Below are 16,684 nucleotides of genomic sequence, written 5' to 3' on the forward strand. Positions count from 1 at the left end.
ATCCACTTTGGAGTTTATTCTTTTCAAAGCTGCCTCCCATTGGCCACATTAAGTAGCGAGGAAATGGAAGAGTTGTATGGGATGGAAGTACTGTATATCTGGGCATGTTTCGCCTGGTACTCCAGGCCGTCTATGATATCAGTAAAGAAATGCTTATGGAAAGGGGGTCAGGTCACTTGGGCGTTTTGGCTGTGGCTTCAGATCTTCATTCGTCCATATGCGATCGTAAATCACACTTTCACTTTTACTTATATTGGCAGGCCAGGGTATCCACTCTACCCCATCAGTATGTAACGTTAGAGCTAATGTTAGCTTAAGTCTTGTCCCCAGCGCGCTCTCATTTCTCCTCTTTCTCTTGCGCTCTCTCTTGCGCTCTCTCTTGCGCTCTCTCTCGCTCGCTCAATAGGGCTCTATTTTAAGGGCAGTTGATTACATTGTTTAGTTGTGCCACCCTGTGAAACCCTGCCCCCCTCCCCCTTCTATCCTCACCCCACTGGGCCTGGAGGGAGGGAGGGGAGGTTTCTTAGCTGTCACACATGGCTGCCTCTGTCACGGCCCCACTTTGTTGTGCTTTTCCCCTCATTGAGTTCCTCCACATTGTGTTTGTTTTTTTTTAATAAACGGCGCTTTGCTCCCTCTGCAGAGAGACGGCTGAAGACTGCTGTCTAGAAGAAGGAACCAGAGAAAAACAGCCATGACAGAATACTACCAGATTTTAGGGGTCCAGAGAAACGCTTCGGCCGAGGACATTAAAAAAGCGTGAGTACCCGTGTTCGGCATGGCCTCTTTTTTTTTAAACACGCATGTCGACTTTAGTAGTGTGGGACACTCTCTTTAGGATGTAGTAGACTAATTATAGAAACGGAGGAGAAACGGAGAGAGCGCTAACCGCTAATGCTTTAGAAAGTTTCCACTCTTCTCACTCCGCTTCCCGTAACCTGGCTGAGTACCGCTGTCGCAAACCTCCTGCATGCTCACACACCGGCAGACACACTGAGCAGCCCCGCTCACGCACAGTGATCAAGGTTTCCTATTGTCTTTTGTGAACCGTTACGCGTGTCGTTTTGCCAGTAATGTGTTGTGAATGACGGACACGCGCACCCCTCTTTTTAAAACCGCGGTATGATTGTGAGATGATTATCTGCCCTTTTGTGCTGCTAGGCTTGGGAATCTACGGTATGCTTTTTTATTTATTTTTAGGGATTAAGTTAGTACCGACTCCACTGTGAAGGGAGTGTTTTTCCTCTCTTCTCGTTTTTCAGTTTAAGTGTTGAATACAATGGTAACATAACCGCCTGTCACTAAATTAACCGAGAAGTGGTCTTTTAAACACAAGCGAACTGTTTTTTCACTTTCAGTTTCAACGCTGACTAGGTCAATTGTGTAACCCCATCTCTCTGATACACTGGGCTACCCACTTCTAACCCTGCCAATTTGAACTGCTTTACCTCAATCTTGGAACCTCTTCGCACTTAATAGACTTCCTGTAAAAATATCGTCTGTTACACATATTACTCAAATGTAAATTTGTGCCCTTACTACATCTCGACCTCTACCTCCGAAGGTAGTTCATGACACTCGCCAGACAGTTGTTCCCCTTGAAGCAGGGCAGTGTAAAACAAAGTTGTCTCGTTAAGCTAACACACCTACGGTGTATATGGTAATGGCAGAGCATTGTTTTTGAAAAGGCTACAACTTAATAGACATTTTCCTAATATTTGAATCATGTTTTTATTAAGTTTTAACTTGAAATTGCAGTAACAGCCTGCTACATTTGAATTTTTTAAATTTAACCTTGTATTTAACTAGGCATGTCCGTTAAGAACAAATTCTTATTTACAATGACTGCCTAGGAACAGTGGGTTAACTGCTTTTGTTCAGGGGCAGAACAACAGATTTTTACCTTGTTAGCTCGGGGATTCGATCTAGCAACCTTTCGTTTACTGGCCGAACGCTCTAACCACTAGGCTACCATTCTGAAATTGACGCTGTAGCTGCCGGCTGCACTGAGCCACGTAAAACTATGGGAGCCCATCCCCCATCCTTATCTGGTAGCAGGCTAACATAACCAACTCCGAACCTTAGTTGTAGCGTATAATGTAGTAATAAACCAGCTGTAAATTTTATTTTTTATATTGGTTCTGATGGTGACCAGATTATTATCAGGTCATATGGTTTAAACATAAAACTCCTGTCCCAGGGAGGATGAAAACCCTTTAGACAGAGACAACTGCAGTTGAACAAAAACTAACAGGGTTGAGATCGCCGTATGCAGGGTTGCATCATGTAGGCCTTTGCATCAGTAATTAAAAATGATACTCATACACCGTCATCACTATTGTCTTGAATGATTAATCCCAGTCAATCATTTTGGATTTAAAAAGGCCGAGGTAGCCTAGCCACCCTACGTGTGATTATCAACCACATTCACATTTTCTCCGAACACAAAAACGTTTTCCTATTTCAGGCTATATATCCATTGCTTAGGCTATATATCCATTGCTTAGGCTATATATCCATTGCTTAGGCTATATATCCATTGCTTAGGCTATAAAAACATGGTGTTACATTTCCCCTGGCCCCTATGGGATCAGAGCGCATGGGCTTCTCTAGGTTACCTGCAGCTGTGGTAGTTATCGGAAGGCTACAGTTGATCAGACTGTAGCATTTTATTGTGCACGTTGAAAAAATTGTAATTTTATTAAAAAATAATTGGTGGCAGGTATGGGCTTCCATATAAAACAGCGTGTCGTGTGGAATTCACCGATTTATCCACGTTTCAGTAGCAATTTGCTTTTACCACATGCAATGATTTGCGTTATATTGATAAATGAAGCCTGTTTTTTTTAAATGTAAGGTGTACTTTTTATATTTGTATGGGAGGTTTAATTGTTCATTTTTGGATAGGCTAATGTTATGTGATGAAGACATGCTGTAGCAATTGTCTGGACATGATTTTGATTTGTTTAATATGGTTTGGTTGCATTATTCAATCGTTTAATGTTTTAGAAGAAAAGTCTGTCATTGTTGAATAGTTTGTTTACTGGATAGTGGCTACTATGATATTTACAGTCAATTTGAGCTGCGGACCAAGAATGTCGCGTTGCCAGCCGCAAGGCAAGAATGTCATGTGAATTGTAAAGTAAAATTATCTTTCGCCATACCGCTCCTCAGACTCTCCTTCATATCTCGTAGTGGGAATAGGACCTTAGCCGCCTTGGTCATGTAGCCTGTTAATGTCAATTGTACTATACTGACTCTGTTTTACACATCCTTTATTGAGTATTTTTTTTAAATCTTTTTGTATTGTTTGTTGGTTTGGCAATGCCACTGTCAGCCAGAGAAATATGCTGGGAAGGATTATCACCACAATAAGCAATGTACTTTGAGTCAAACAGACAGGCCTGGATGAGATCTTTCAGGTCAGGCCACTCCGCAAGGCTCACAAAATCCTCTTGTACCCAGACTTTGAACTACTCCCCTCTGGGTGCAGGCCAGGTGTGATATCCCTCCTAAATAGCTACGGCTAATGTTCCTATCGACCCAATAAGGCCAGCAGGCTAGTCTCTTTTTATTGGTGTGTAACTGTTATGACAGGTGTATTGTCAATTTGTTTTGTATTTAAACCTCACTTTAAATGTGTACATGACACTGCAACAACATTTCCCCATGGGGACAAAGTCAGTCAAGTAAAGTAACAAGAAAACCCCTGTTTACACCTCTCTGTGACAGTTAGTTACAGGATGAAGTAGTTTGCAGACAGAAGCTCTTCTGAAAAATGCACAGGAAAAGCACTTAAGTATTTGTAGTTGTATTCTCTCATGCAGGCCCGGTCCTGGCTGTTCTGCCACCCACTGATTATCATGTCAATTTAGCCCACGTTCGAAACCAATGATGTATGCAAAAGTATGTGGACACCCCTTCAAATTAGTGGTTTTGGCTATTTCAGCCACACCCGTTGCTGACAGGTGTATAAAATTGAGCACATAGCCATGCAATCTCCATAGACCAACATTGCCAGTAGAATGGCCTTACTGAAGAGCTCAGTGACTTTCAACATGCCACTATCATAGGATGCTACCTTTCCAACAAGTCAGTCAAATTTCTGCCCAGCTAGAGCTACCCCGGTCAACTGTTAGTGCTGTTTATGTTGAAGTGCAAAGGTCTTGGAGCAAAAACGACTCGGCTGCAAAGTGGTAGGCCACACAAACTCACAGAACCGGACCTCTGAGTGCTGAATTGCATTGCGCGTAGAAATCACCCGTCCTCGGTTGCAACGCTCACTACCCACTTCCAAACGGCCTCTGGAAGCAACATCAGGGAGTGTCATGATATGGATTTCCATGTCCCAGCAGCCAAACACCAACCTAAGATCAGTGGAAGCGCATCTCTGTCGTGATGAATCACTCTTCACCATCTGGCAGTCCAACGGACAAATCTGGGTTTGGCAGATGCCAGGAGAGCACTAGCTGCCTGACTGCATAGTGCCCAACTGTACATTTTGGTGGAGGAGGAATAATAGTCTGGGGCTGTTTTTCATGGTTCAGGCTAGGCCCCTTATTTCCAGTGAAGGGAAATCTTAACACTACAGCATACAATGACATTCTAGATGATTCTGTGCTTCCAACTTTGTGGCCACAGTTTTGGGGAAGGCCCGTTCCTGTTTCAGCATGACAATGCCCCGTGCAAAAAGCGAGGTCCGTACAGAAATGGTTTGTCGAGATCGGTGTGGAAGAACTTGACTGGCCTGCACAGAGCCCTGACCTCAACCCCATTGAACTCCTTTGGAATGAATTGGAACACCGACTGCGAGCCAGGTCTAATTGCCCAACGTCAGTGCCCAATCTCACTAATGCTCTCGTGGCTGAATGGAAGCAAGTCCCCGCAGCAATGTTCCAACATCTAGTGGAAAGCTTTCCCAGAAGAGTGGAGGGTGTTATAGCAGCAAAGGGGGGTCCAACTCCATATTAATGCCTGTGATTTTGTCCACATATTTTTGGTCATGTACTGTATATAGAAAGCATTCACACCCCTTTACTTTTTCCACATTTAGTTGTTTCAGCCTGAATTTAAAATGGATAAAATCTCAATTTTATGTCAAAGTGGAATTATGTTTTTTGCATTTTTCACAAATGTATTAAAAGCTGAAAGGTCTTCAGTCAATAAGTATTCAACCACTTTATAACACATACTGTCCACATACTTTTGTTAATGTAGTGTATATAAACCCTGGATGACTGGCAGGGGGCGCTGTATTAAAGCCATCGCTCAGCCATCTTGGTACTCCGCCATTGTAAAAAAGATTTTGGAAGCTTTACAAATGCATTTCTTAATGTCTACGTTAGTTTTTGACACTTGTTAATGCATAGGGCTTACTTTTAAATGATTATTTTAGCTAAACATACAAATAAAATTTAAAAAAAAAAATATATATATATATATATATATATATATATATATATATATATATATATATATATATATATATATATATATATATATATATATATATATATATATATATATATATAACATTTTCCTTAGTGTTTTTGTCTTTTGAAACATTTGAATTGAAATACTGTAGCATTCCAATACCACTGCTCTTACTGGGGAGTACCAATATGGCTGACCGGTGGTTACTAAGACTCAATGACCAATAGATAGCAATCCAGGCTTTATATACAGTGCCTTGCGAAAGTATTCGGCCCCCTTGAACTTTGCAACCTTTTGCCACATTTCAGGCTTCAAACATAAATATATAAAACTGTATTTTTTTGTGAAGAAGCAACAACAAGTGGGACACAATCATGAAGTGGAATGACATTTTATTGGATATTTCAAACTTTTTTAACAAATCAAAAACTGAAAAATTGGGCGTGCAAAATTATTCAGCCTCTTTACTTTCAGTGCAGCAAACTCTCTCCAGAAGTTCAGTGAGGATCTCTGAATGATCCAATGTTGACCTAAATGACTAATGATGATAAATACAATCCACCTGTGTGTAATCAAGTCTCCGTATAAATGCACCTGCACTGTGATAGTCTCAGAGGTCCGTTAAAAGCGCAGAGAGCATCATGAAGAACAAGGAACACACCAGGCAGGTCCGAGATACTGTTGTGAAGAAGTTTAAAGCCGGATTTGGATACAAAAAGATTTCCCAAGCTTTAAACATCCCAAGGAGCACTGTGCAAGCGATAATATTGAAATGGAAGGAGTATCAGACCACTGCAAATCTACCAAGACCTGGCCGTCCCTCTAAACTTTCAGCTCATACAAGGAGAAGACTGATCAGAGATGCAGCCAAGAGGCCCATGATCACTCTGGATGAACTGCAGAGATCTACAGCTGAGGTGGGAGACTGTCCATAGGACAACAATCAGTCGTATATTGCACAAATCTGGCCTTTATGGAAGAGTGGCAAGAAGAAAGCCATTTCTTAAAGATATCCATAAAAAGTGTAGTTTAAAGTTTGCCACAAGACACCTGGGAGACACACCAAACATGTGGAAGAAGGTGCTCTGGTCAGATGAAACCAAAATTGAACTTTTTGGTAACAATGCAAAACGTTATGTTTGGCGTAAAAGCAACACAGCTGAACACACCATCCCCACTGTCAAACATGGTGGTGGCAGCATCATGGTTTGGGCCTGCTTTTCTTCAGCAGGTACAGGGAAGATGGTTAAAATTGATGGGAAGATGGATGGAGCCAAGTACAGGACCATTCTGGAAGAACCTGATGGAGTCTGCAAAAGACCTGAGATTGGGACGGAGATTTGTCTTCCAACAAGACAATGATCCAAAACATAAAGCAACATCTACAATGGAATGGTTCAAAAATAAACATATCCAGGTGTTAGAATGGCCAAGTCAAAGTCCAGACCTGAATCCAATCGAGAATCTGTGGAAAGAACTGAAAACGGCTGTTCACAAATGCTCTCCATCCAACCTCACTGAGCTCGAGCTGTTTTGCAAGGAGGAATGGGAAATTTCAGTCTCTCGATGTGCAAAACTGATAGAGACACCCCAAGCGACTTACAGCTGTAATCGCAGCAAAAGGTTGCGCTACAAAGCATTAACTTAAGGAGGCTGAATAATTTTGCACGCCCAATTTTTCAGTTTTTGATTTGTAAAAGTTTGAAATATCCAATAAATGTTGTTCCACTTCATGATTGTGTCCCACTACAGTTTTATATCTTTGTTTGAAGCCTGAAATGTGGCAAAAGGTCGCAAAGTTCAAGGGGGCCGAGTACAGTGCCTTGCGAAAGTATATCATTGGTTGAAATTCCTGGACAGCAGTTGTGAGGAGCCTGATTTTTCCATTCCAGATATTGTCCATTTAACTTTGACCTTTCCTGTTTTTAGCGTTGTTTGTTAACATGTCATATTCACATCGAAGCACATTTGTATTTGACTGGGACACCATTTTAGGTTAGCTATTTGATCGGAGAAACATGCATGATGTACAAAGTATTTGTCTCATGACATTGTCAAATATATCTCCAGCCTGTAGGCTACAGAAAACTGCACTTTTTTTATACCGCAGGCTACATGATTTATGGTCCATTTTTTTTTTTACGGAACATTGTGGAGCGACTCAGCGGTGCGCGTCTCTCCAACAACACTGTCGAGAGGCACGCTGGGCATGGATAATAATTTGCTCCCCTGCCCTTTGACAAAGTGGTTAGGCCTACTGCTTATCATGGGGCGGCATCAGCGCTCACCTAAGTAACCCATATGCCACTGACTGAGAGAAATGTACATTGTTTTGGGGCAGAATTCTTTAAGGTATGTGTGTTGTTGCAAGTCTTTGTCAGTTTAGCTCGGGAAATGCCGCCCCACGCCAATCTGCCGCCGACTAATCGTTCCTATTTGGCTGGCCTGCCCTGCCTTCAGGTGAAACTGCTGCCTTACGACCAAGATGTGGTTTACCTCGGGCCTGAAGCACCCCACCAGTGCTCTTGTTGTTTTCCTTTTTTGTTTTTGTCTTTCACCTGTAGGTGAGTTTGGACACCCTTTTTACAGGGGCTGTATGTAATCCAGCGTCTGAGTAGAAGGGCTGCTCTAAAATCAGTTTAGCCTTTTTAGATCCCCATTTTAATAAGATTACATGGACAGGGAAGACCTCGTCCTAGATCAGCACTCCTCCACAGAGAAGCTTGACTCCATGCAGACCTCGGGCCATAGGAGTCCTAGGTCTTAATGTGCTTCTCAGCAGAATATATTGTCATAAAAGGATAAATCCCTTCTCTGTGGTCTCTATGCAGCCTTATGGAGGAGCTCTGAGTCAGGCCCATCCTCCATAGTGTCTGTGCCCGTGTCTGTAACGGCACCCTAGTTTCTATTTAGTGTGGGTCAAAGGTGGTGCACCCGCTCCTCCCGTCACATTCTGTTCAAGGTCCCCAAAGCGCACACATCCCTGGGTCGCTCCTCTTTTCACTTCGCTGCAGCTAGCGACTGGAACGAGCTGCAACAAACACTCAAACTGGACTGTTTTTGTCTCCATCTCTTCAAAGACTCAATCATGGACACTCTTACTGACAGTTGTGGTTGCTTCGCGTGATGCCTTGTCGTCTCTACCTTGCCCTTTGTGCTGTTGTCTGTGCCCAATAATCTGTGTACCATGTTTTTGCGCTGCTACCAATGTTGTGTTGCTGCCGTGCTATGTTGTCTTCGGTCTCTCTGTATGTAGTGTTGGTGGTGTCTCTCTCTCTTGTCGTGATGCGTGTTTTGGCCTATTTATATTTTATGTTACATTCTTCATCCCAGGCCCCCATCCCCTCAGGAGGCCATTTGCCTTTTGGTAGGCCGTCATTGTAAATAAGAATTTGTTCTGAACTGACTTGCCTAGTTAAATAAAGGTTTAAATATCATTTTATTTTATATAGGGATGCATTTGGGACGTAGCCACTGTCTGCCGCAGGCCTGGCTTAGTCCGAGAGAACTGCTGAATCAGTACAATCCGCTGTCCTGGACTGCAGAGTCATGGAGTTTACACTGCCTCCCTTTTTTTTAAATATTTATTTATATATACTTTTTTTTTTTGCTGGGTGGGTGAGAATTGAGCTAGCAGCCTTCAACACCTTGCTGCTCTGCCTGCACTTGTGGTTGTTTTTTTGTCTTCCAATTAAGTGTCACGACACAGATGGTTGTGTAATTTGAATGATGAAATCGGACTACTGAATCTTTTTTTTTTTAATCCTCTGTTTGCAATTCAGCAAACAGTTTGAGCAATTATCTGTTAAATTGATTGCACTCAGCCCTCAGTCGTCAACCCACAATTCTATCAGCGAATGATAAAAGAACGCCTCTCTCAATTGAATTACTACTCATGGAACAATGTGGCATATTGACGGTTATACGTAGTTGGTATTTGTTATGAAATGAATGGTGAGATTACCAATCTCCTTAGATGAGAACTGACGGTGGTATCTTTGGGCTTTACATGTCTGTGCATGCGAGTCTATTTCTATGTGTAGTAAAATATGTAATCTGCCATACTGTAGGTACAGAAAGCTAGCACTAAAGTGGCATCCAGACAAGAACCCAGACAACAAGGAAGATGCAGAGAGGAAGTTCAAAGAGCTTTCAGAAGCCTATGAGGTCCTGTCAGACGGTAAGATTCCCCCCTCCACCTATGACTCCTCATTATGCTAATGCACATGTCACGAATCCCGGATCTCATTACCACATCCGGTTGTAAAATGTAAAAAAAAATATTAATAATAATATAAAAGCGTGAAACTGCAGCGTTGCAGTTCTTGAACCAAACCGTTGGACCTACTTACCATACCCTGTTCAAAGGCACTTTCTTTTCTCTTGCTTATTTACCCTCTAAATGGCACACAAAAAAACAATCCATGTCTGAGGCTTAAAAATCCTTTAACCTCCCCTTCAGCTACTCTGATTTTTAAGTGGATTTAACAAGTGACATCAATAAGGGATCACAGCTTTCACCTGGTCAGTGTACATTTTCGAAATGTTACAAGAACCCGTTACACTAAAATGTGTAACGTGATACGACTGCAACCTGTAAAATTGTACGATGTGGTGGACAGACGGCTAGCTACATAGCATGCACACACGAGGTCTAGGCCTTCTTGATTAGTGAGATCTCTCTGCTATACAGATTACATGACTGCTTAAAATCCCCCCAAAAGGTACATCACCCTAGGTGTCTTTATGATGTTTTCACCTCTTTGTTTCCACCCAAACATATGACCAGTCATGTGTTGCTGCCAGATGGTGAACACACCATAACTATTGTCTTTGTCCACATTGAAAACAACCCTTTGTCTGTCTGTTACAGGACTAAAATTATCTATGTACTTGACAGCGCTGAGATGTCAGTTGTGTCCTAAACGGCACCCTATTCCCTATGCAGTGCACTACTTTTCACGGGCCCTGGTCAAGAGGAGTGCACTGCATAGGGAATAGGGTGCCGTTTGGGACGCAGTTGTAGGCCTGCGAGCACAACTGAGAACTGTACTGTCTCGATTTATTTGTCCCCGTTATGTCCTGCTCTCCCAGCAACAGCAGCTAACAACAGGCCAGTAATTGTTTCCCTTCAAAGCACACGTCAGGACCGCTTGTGCTGTGGAGTATACACACTTGAACATCGACTTTCCTCTTTTGGTTCTCGTATAAGCCTTTAAGTAGTCGCTCTTTTTGTCGTTTCACTTTTTTTACGCCTATCAAGTCATTTGACCTTCATGAAAATAGGCATAAACAGCCACGCTCTCGCCCAGTTGTCCAATGGTTTGTCTGCATCGTACACTCTCAGGTTTCTGACTGGGCCTTTTCCCAGCATTCACCTCCGAGACAGAATTGTAACCTATCGGTGAAAGAAGAGCACAGGTGGAAGACTATGAGAGGTCTTCGAGGAAGGATGTTAAGACTTAGGAGACAGTATTGTAAGACCGGTTGAAAAGGCATGATTTCAACCAGTTTTGGCATTGAAATTATGTATTTTTCTCACTGGGTAGAAGAAAGGGTCTTAAGACTGAGATTGCGCTTGATGGTTTATTAACTCTTTGAATGTGAACTCTAAAACATTGAGTGTAATTTGGAAGCAAGCATCAAGTCAATAGATTTGTGTATACATTATAACTAAGCAGGTAGTAAGTAATAAGGAGCCACTAAGGCCATTTCACATGTACCACGTGTATCAAGTTATGAAAATGAGGCAGGATCTGTTTCATATCCAGGAAGCTATTATTATCCAAAGGTCGCAGCGCTCTCTCATTTAAATGGAGAACAGAAATGACACTTTGTCAAGTTCAAAGTGCCCCAAATGGCAACCTATTCCATAGTGTTCTACTTTTGACCGAGGTCAGACCATGGCCCATAGAGCTCTGGTCAAAAGTAGTGTGCCCCATAGGGAATAGGTTGCCATTTGGGACACATCCACAGTGACCATTGCCTGACAGTTTCAGATCTCTTTAATCCCTCCTTTTCTTCGTATCCCTAGCAAACAAGAAGAACCAGTATGACCGGTATGGTAAAGAAGGCTTGGCTGGAAACGGAGGCAGAGGTATACATTACTCTTCATGTTTTGATATGTAGAGCCTCTCTAGGAAATCTGGAGGTTAAACATGTATGTTATATGATACAGTATTATGACATATAATGACACAATGTCTGAAATGACACACAAAGCTAGCTAGCAATCCTCTACCAATGTACAGCTCTATGGGGTCAACATCAGTGTGTTTACCATAAACCTGACCGGGCAATATACCAACCTCGCTCTTTTTTTTCTGAGGACTCAAAACCATTTAGCTGTCAACTAAGCCTCGTAGTGCCATGCTACCCTCCTAGTTCCCTCGAGTAATTGAACTATGTTCAGATCGCCACGTGTACTGAAGGACCATGAATATGTTTCCATCGCTCAGTAACTCTCATGGAATGTTCTTATTCTCTTGTTTCTTCCAGGAGGGCATTATCACAACGGTGATCCCTTCAGTGGTGGGTTCACATTCCGTAACCCCGAGGATGTCTTCAGGGAATTCTTCGGAGGTCGAGATCCATTTGCCGATTTCTTTGGTAAGTCTTTTCCTCCCCCGGGAGCCTAGAGAATGCCCAGAGAGAGCCTAGCTCCTGGAGACACCAATGCCAATTGCCCTTATTCTATAGAGTGGAAAGAGTGATTGAGGATGGAGCCATACTTTGGTACGCTCTGTCTCTCTGACTACTTTTATTTACAATTCATCCAAGTTTGCTCAATTTTGGATGTTATGTAACCGCTTATCCCTGTGTAGATAATATTCAATAGGAATCTATCGCTATACTGTTGATATAACCCATACGGCTTTGATCACCAAAACTGATGCAGGAATTGAGATTACGTTATTCAACGCTGCCTCGAGCGAGATCTGCGCTTTTTAATTCCTTGAACAGTCCCAAACTTTTCACTGTCGATTATACCCACAACTAGATTCACGTTCTTAACCCCCTGTGGACATGCTACTAATTGTGTGCCGATCTGGGTCAACCTTGCTGGCTGGATGAGACCGTCTGGGCTGTTTGCTGGCCTGCCTGACCGTAGTGTTTATGTAGCTGTTACAGAGAGTTCTACAGAACTGGCTACACTGCAGACTGATTAGGGGTAAGTGAGGTAGCCAGGGTGGGAAATTAACACCATCCTCCAGCGAATTGCTGTCTGTTCTTACCAGCCACATTGGCGGGGGTCACACAGAGCATTTGGGAGCAGTTTATTGTTTGATACAAAGCCCACATGTAATAAAACTACATCTCTTTGAGTGTGTGTCAGCTCCGGAAGAGAGAATCTCAATGCTACAGTTGTGAAAGTTAGGTGGGGGTACAGCATAGGTTCAATATCTGGTTCAAACGATATCGAGAGCGATGGAGACCTTGCCTGCTGGAATAGGTCTGGCTGACTGGCTGTTCTTTGAAATCCATTTGAAAACCATTCAATATATGCTATTCTATGCGTTTTCTGTGATTTATCAAAAAATGTGGCTTGTAAACAAATTGAGTATCTGGTCAATTTGGCCAACCACTGCGGCTAGTGGACCAAAAAGTAATATCCCTCCCTGGAGGCAGCCAGGACTGTGCTCAGGGTCCCGTCTAGCCTAACTGTCGTAGCTTGGGTGTGACTCAGGACTTTAGCAGTCAGTTAACCCCTTGTGTGTTTTACTAGTCTTCGCAGGACCCCAAGCTGCTGCTGTGTCTAGTGACTGACTGACTGACAGACAGACTGAATGACAAACCATCAGCACCAGCTGGCATAATGACAGCCAGCTATACAATCACCATGTCTCTGGCTAGAGGGGCGGGTGGGTACTGTATTACCCATAGAACTGGCTTTCGAGAAGAAGGGGGAAAAAACAGCCATTGCATCCTTTAGACTCTTCCAACCACAGACTGGATAGCCTAGATGGTCTGGGTTAAAATGTAACGTTTACGAGCAAACAGGGACGCCTATTAAGCCAGGAACATAGTGTGGTGCTCCATGCCATCAGCCTAGCAGGTACTATCTTCTTACCGGCTGCATTGAGGACATGCTGTCTGATGCTGCTGCTGGACACTGCCAACATGGGAGTAAACAGCAACAGCTGTCCTCTGCACTCTGTGGATGCGTCCCAACTGGCACCTTATTCCCTATATAGTGAAGGAGTAGGCAGTGTTGGGGAGTAACTGACTACATATGATTACAAAAAAACGAACTAATCAAACCAAACTTTATTTGTGTAGACTTTACCGTAAAATGCTTACTTACAAGCCCTTAACCAACAGTACAGTTCAAGAAGTTACATGTAATCTGATTTTAAAAATAATCATGTAAAACATCAGTTTTTTTTACGTTACCAGCAAAAGTATTGTAATCGGATTACGCTAAAATGCGTAACATATTATACGAAAGCAACCTGTAAAATGTATCAACCTCGGAGCTTCCTGCATACTCCTACACCACACACATTCATCAAGTATCATTGTAACCCCTCCCCTGTTTCACATGTGTTTCCACACACACAGACACATGCGTCTGACGCTATTACAACTGGTCTTATTTTAATACAGAAGCTATTTTTGAAAGCATTCCAGCTGAATGATGTAGGCTCTCATATCCGTCCACTGTCTGAGGCTCGCCTCCATATTTAGAGCTCTGTGGGTGAACCGTGGATGCCTCGCTCTCATTCGCTGAGCAGATGCCGGCTTTTACACCACTGACTGAGCCAATAGGCTCCCTACTACAACACGTCTCCCATTGGTCAAAACAACACCTTCCGTAACCGCAAGTCACTGAACATTGGCTGAGTTTAGTAATAGTTTAGCAATAGCTTTCAAAGGCCATTTTCAAGTCCATTATATTATAAATAACCCTGCAACATTAAATCCTCGCCTAACGACATAACTAAATAAGTCACATCAAGGGACACCGAGATAAACAAGAAGGGTTTTAATTCTAGATCATAAATGATATTATGACCAGCCTCGTTAGAAACATCTTCCATGCTCCTCTGCATCCCAAATGGCACACTTCTCCTTACTTGGTGCACTCCTTTTGACTAGGGGCCCATAGTCATGAGCTCTGGTCAAAAGTAATGCACTATATGGGGAATAGGGTGCCATTTAGGACTCAGCCCCAGTTCCAGTAGCAGTGGAGACCTCCTGTGGTGGGGGGGTCACCACATTGTGGTGGGGGTCAGTCCATTTGAGATGCACAATGGAATACAGAGAGGATTAGAGGGCGGCTTTATGGAGAGCTTGCTGCTGGGTTTAATACGGACCTTTTCTAAGGGGAGAGGGAGTGTGACTGAGTCCTCAGGGTCTTCATGCATAAACGATCCAATTAATAAATGAATTCTGACATTGTGTGGTGGATTGGAGAGTGGAAGCAGCAGGGGATTTTTTTCTTTCTAATGGGGAGGACAGCTATTTTTCTCAGCACAATCACGTCTGTCCCTATGGGAGGGGAGGGTCTCCCATGTGACTACTGCAGCCATTTCTGGTTAAGACTAACACAAACCTCTGAATGATGATGATGTGATACTGTAAATGATTGAACTCTTTATTTAATTTTTTTTTTATCCGGTTGAAACCAAAACTCCTCAAATATTATTTGATGTATCAGACATTTCCTTCCAAAAAGTCTGTAGGTTAATGCACTTTACCCTTTGGGGAATGGGGACACAACATCAGTGAATGAGCCAGCTCAATTTATAGATATGTATTTATTCTCAACAACAAAAATAAACACAACATGTAAAGTGTTGGTCCCATGTTTTATGAACTGAAATAAAGATCCCAGAGATCCATAAGCACAAAAAGCTTATTTCTCTCAAATTTTCTCCTTTGCCATGATAATCCATCCACCTGACAGGTGTGGCATATCAAGAAGCTGATTAAACCGCATGATCATTATACAGTTACACTTTGTGCTGGGGACAATAAAACAGCACTCTAAAATCTGCAGTTTTGTCACACAAAATTAAACAAATGTCTCAATTTTTGAGCGAGTGTGCAATATGCATGCAGACTGCAGGAAGGTCCGCTAGAGCTGTTACTGATAATTTAATGTTAATTTTTCTACCTTAAGCTGCCTCCAACATCGTTAGAGAATTTGGCAGTACATCCAGCCGTCCTCACAACCACAGACCACGTGTAACCCCGCCCAGCCCAGGACCTCCATATCCGGCTTCTTCACCTGTGGGATCGTCAGACCAGACACCCGCGGAGCTGACAACTTTGGGTTTGCACAACCAAAGAATTTCTGCACGAACTGTCAGAAACCGTCTCATGGAAGCTCGTCTGCATGCTCATCGTCCTCACCAGGGTTTTGACCTGACTGCAGTTTGGTGTCGTAACCAACTTCAGTAGGTAAATTCTCACCTCCGATGGCTACTGGCACGCTGGAGAAGTGTGCTCTTCACGGATGAATCCCGGTTTCAACTGTACCGGGCAGATGGCAGACGTGTATGGCGTTGTGTGGGCGAGCGGTTTCTGATGTCATCGTTGTGAACAGAGGGCCCCAAGTGGCGTTGGGGGTATGGGCAGGCATAAGCTACGGACAATGAACAACACAATTGCATTTTATCTAAGCAATTTGAAAGCGCAGAGAACTTGACGAGATACTGAGGCCCTTTGTCGTGCCATTCGTCTGCTGACATCCTCATGTTTCAGCATGATAATATACAGCCCCATGTTGCAAGGATCTGTAGACCATTCCTGGAAGCTGAAAATGTCCCAGTTCTTCCATGGCCTGCATACTCCCCAGACATGTCACCCATTGAGCATGTTTGGGATGCTCTGGATTGGCGTTGACAACAGTGTGTTCTAGTTCCTGCCGATATCCAGCAACTTCGTACAGCCATTGAAGATGAGTGGGACAACATTCCACAGACAACATTCAGCAGTCTGATCAACACTATGCGAAGGAGATGTGTCGCACTACATTCCGACTGGTTTTCTGATCCACGCCCTTTTTTTGTTTTTTTTAAGGTATCTGTGACCAACAGCACTCTGTATACATCTGTATTCCCGGTCATGTGAAATCCATAGATTATGGCCTAATACATGTATTTAAATTGACTGGTATCCTTGTATGAACTGTAACTCAGTAAAATCTTTGAAATTGTTGCATGTAGCGTTTATATTTTTGTTCAGTGTAGATGGGCCTATGCCATTTCCAGTGGTGTAAAAATACTTTAAAGTAGGTTATTGT

The 16,684-nt window shown here is 42.9% G+C and overlaps 1 protein-coding gene across 7 annotated transcripts in view; it reads left to right on the plus strand.

Annotated features, from left to right (window-relative positions):
• The window catches only part of dnajb6b (DnaJ heat shock protein family (Hsp40) member B6b), a 47,138-nt gene that overhangs the window by 15,737 nt on the left and 14,717 nt on the right, over positions 1 to 16,684 (plus strand). For all 7 annotated transcript variants that reach the window (XM_021563042.2, XM_021563047.2, XM_021563045.2 and 4 more), the window contains exons 2-5: positions 644 to 759; positions 9,504 to 9,613; positions 11,468 to 11,530; positions 11,932 to 12,042. In XM_021563042.2, the coding sequence (XP_021418717.1) occupies positions 695 to 759; positions 9,504 to 9,613; positions 11,468 to 11,530; positions 11,932 to 12,042 (349 nt within the window). In that variant the 5' untranslated portion in view covers positions 644 to 694. The remainder of the gene's footprint in view (positions 1 to 643; positions 760 to 9,503; positions 9,614 to 11,467; positions 11,531 to 11,931; positions 12,043 to 16,684) is intronic.

Source organism: Oncorhynchus mykiss, chromosome 15 (assembly GCF_013265735.2).
Source record: "Oncorhynchus mykiss isolate Arlee chromosome 15, USDA_OmykA_1.1, whole genome shotgun sequence".
NCBI lineage: Eukaryota > Metazoa > Chordata > Actinopteri > Salmoniformes > Salmonidae > Oncorhynchus > Oncorhynchus mykiss.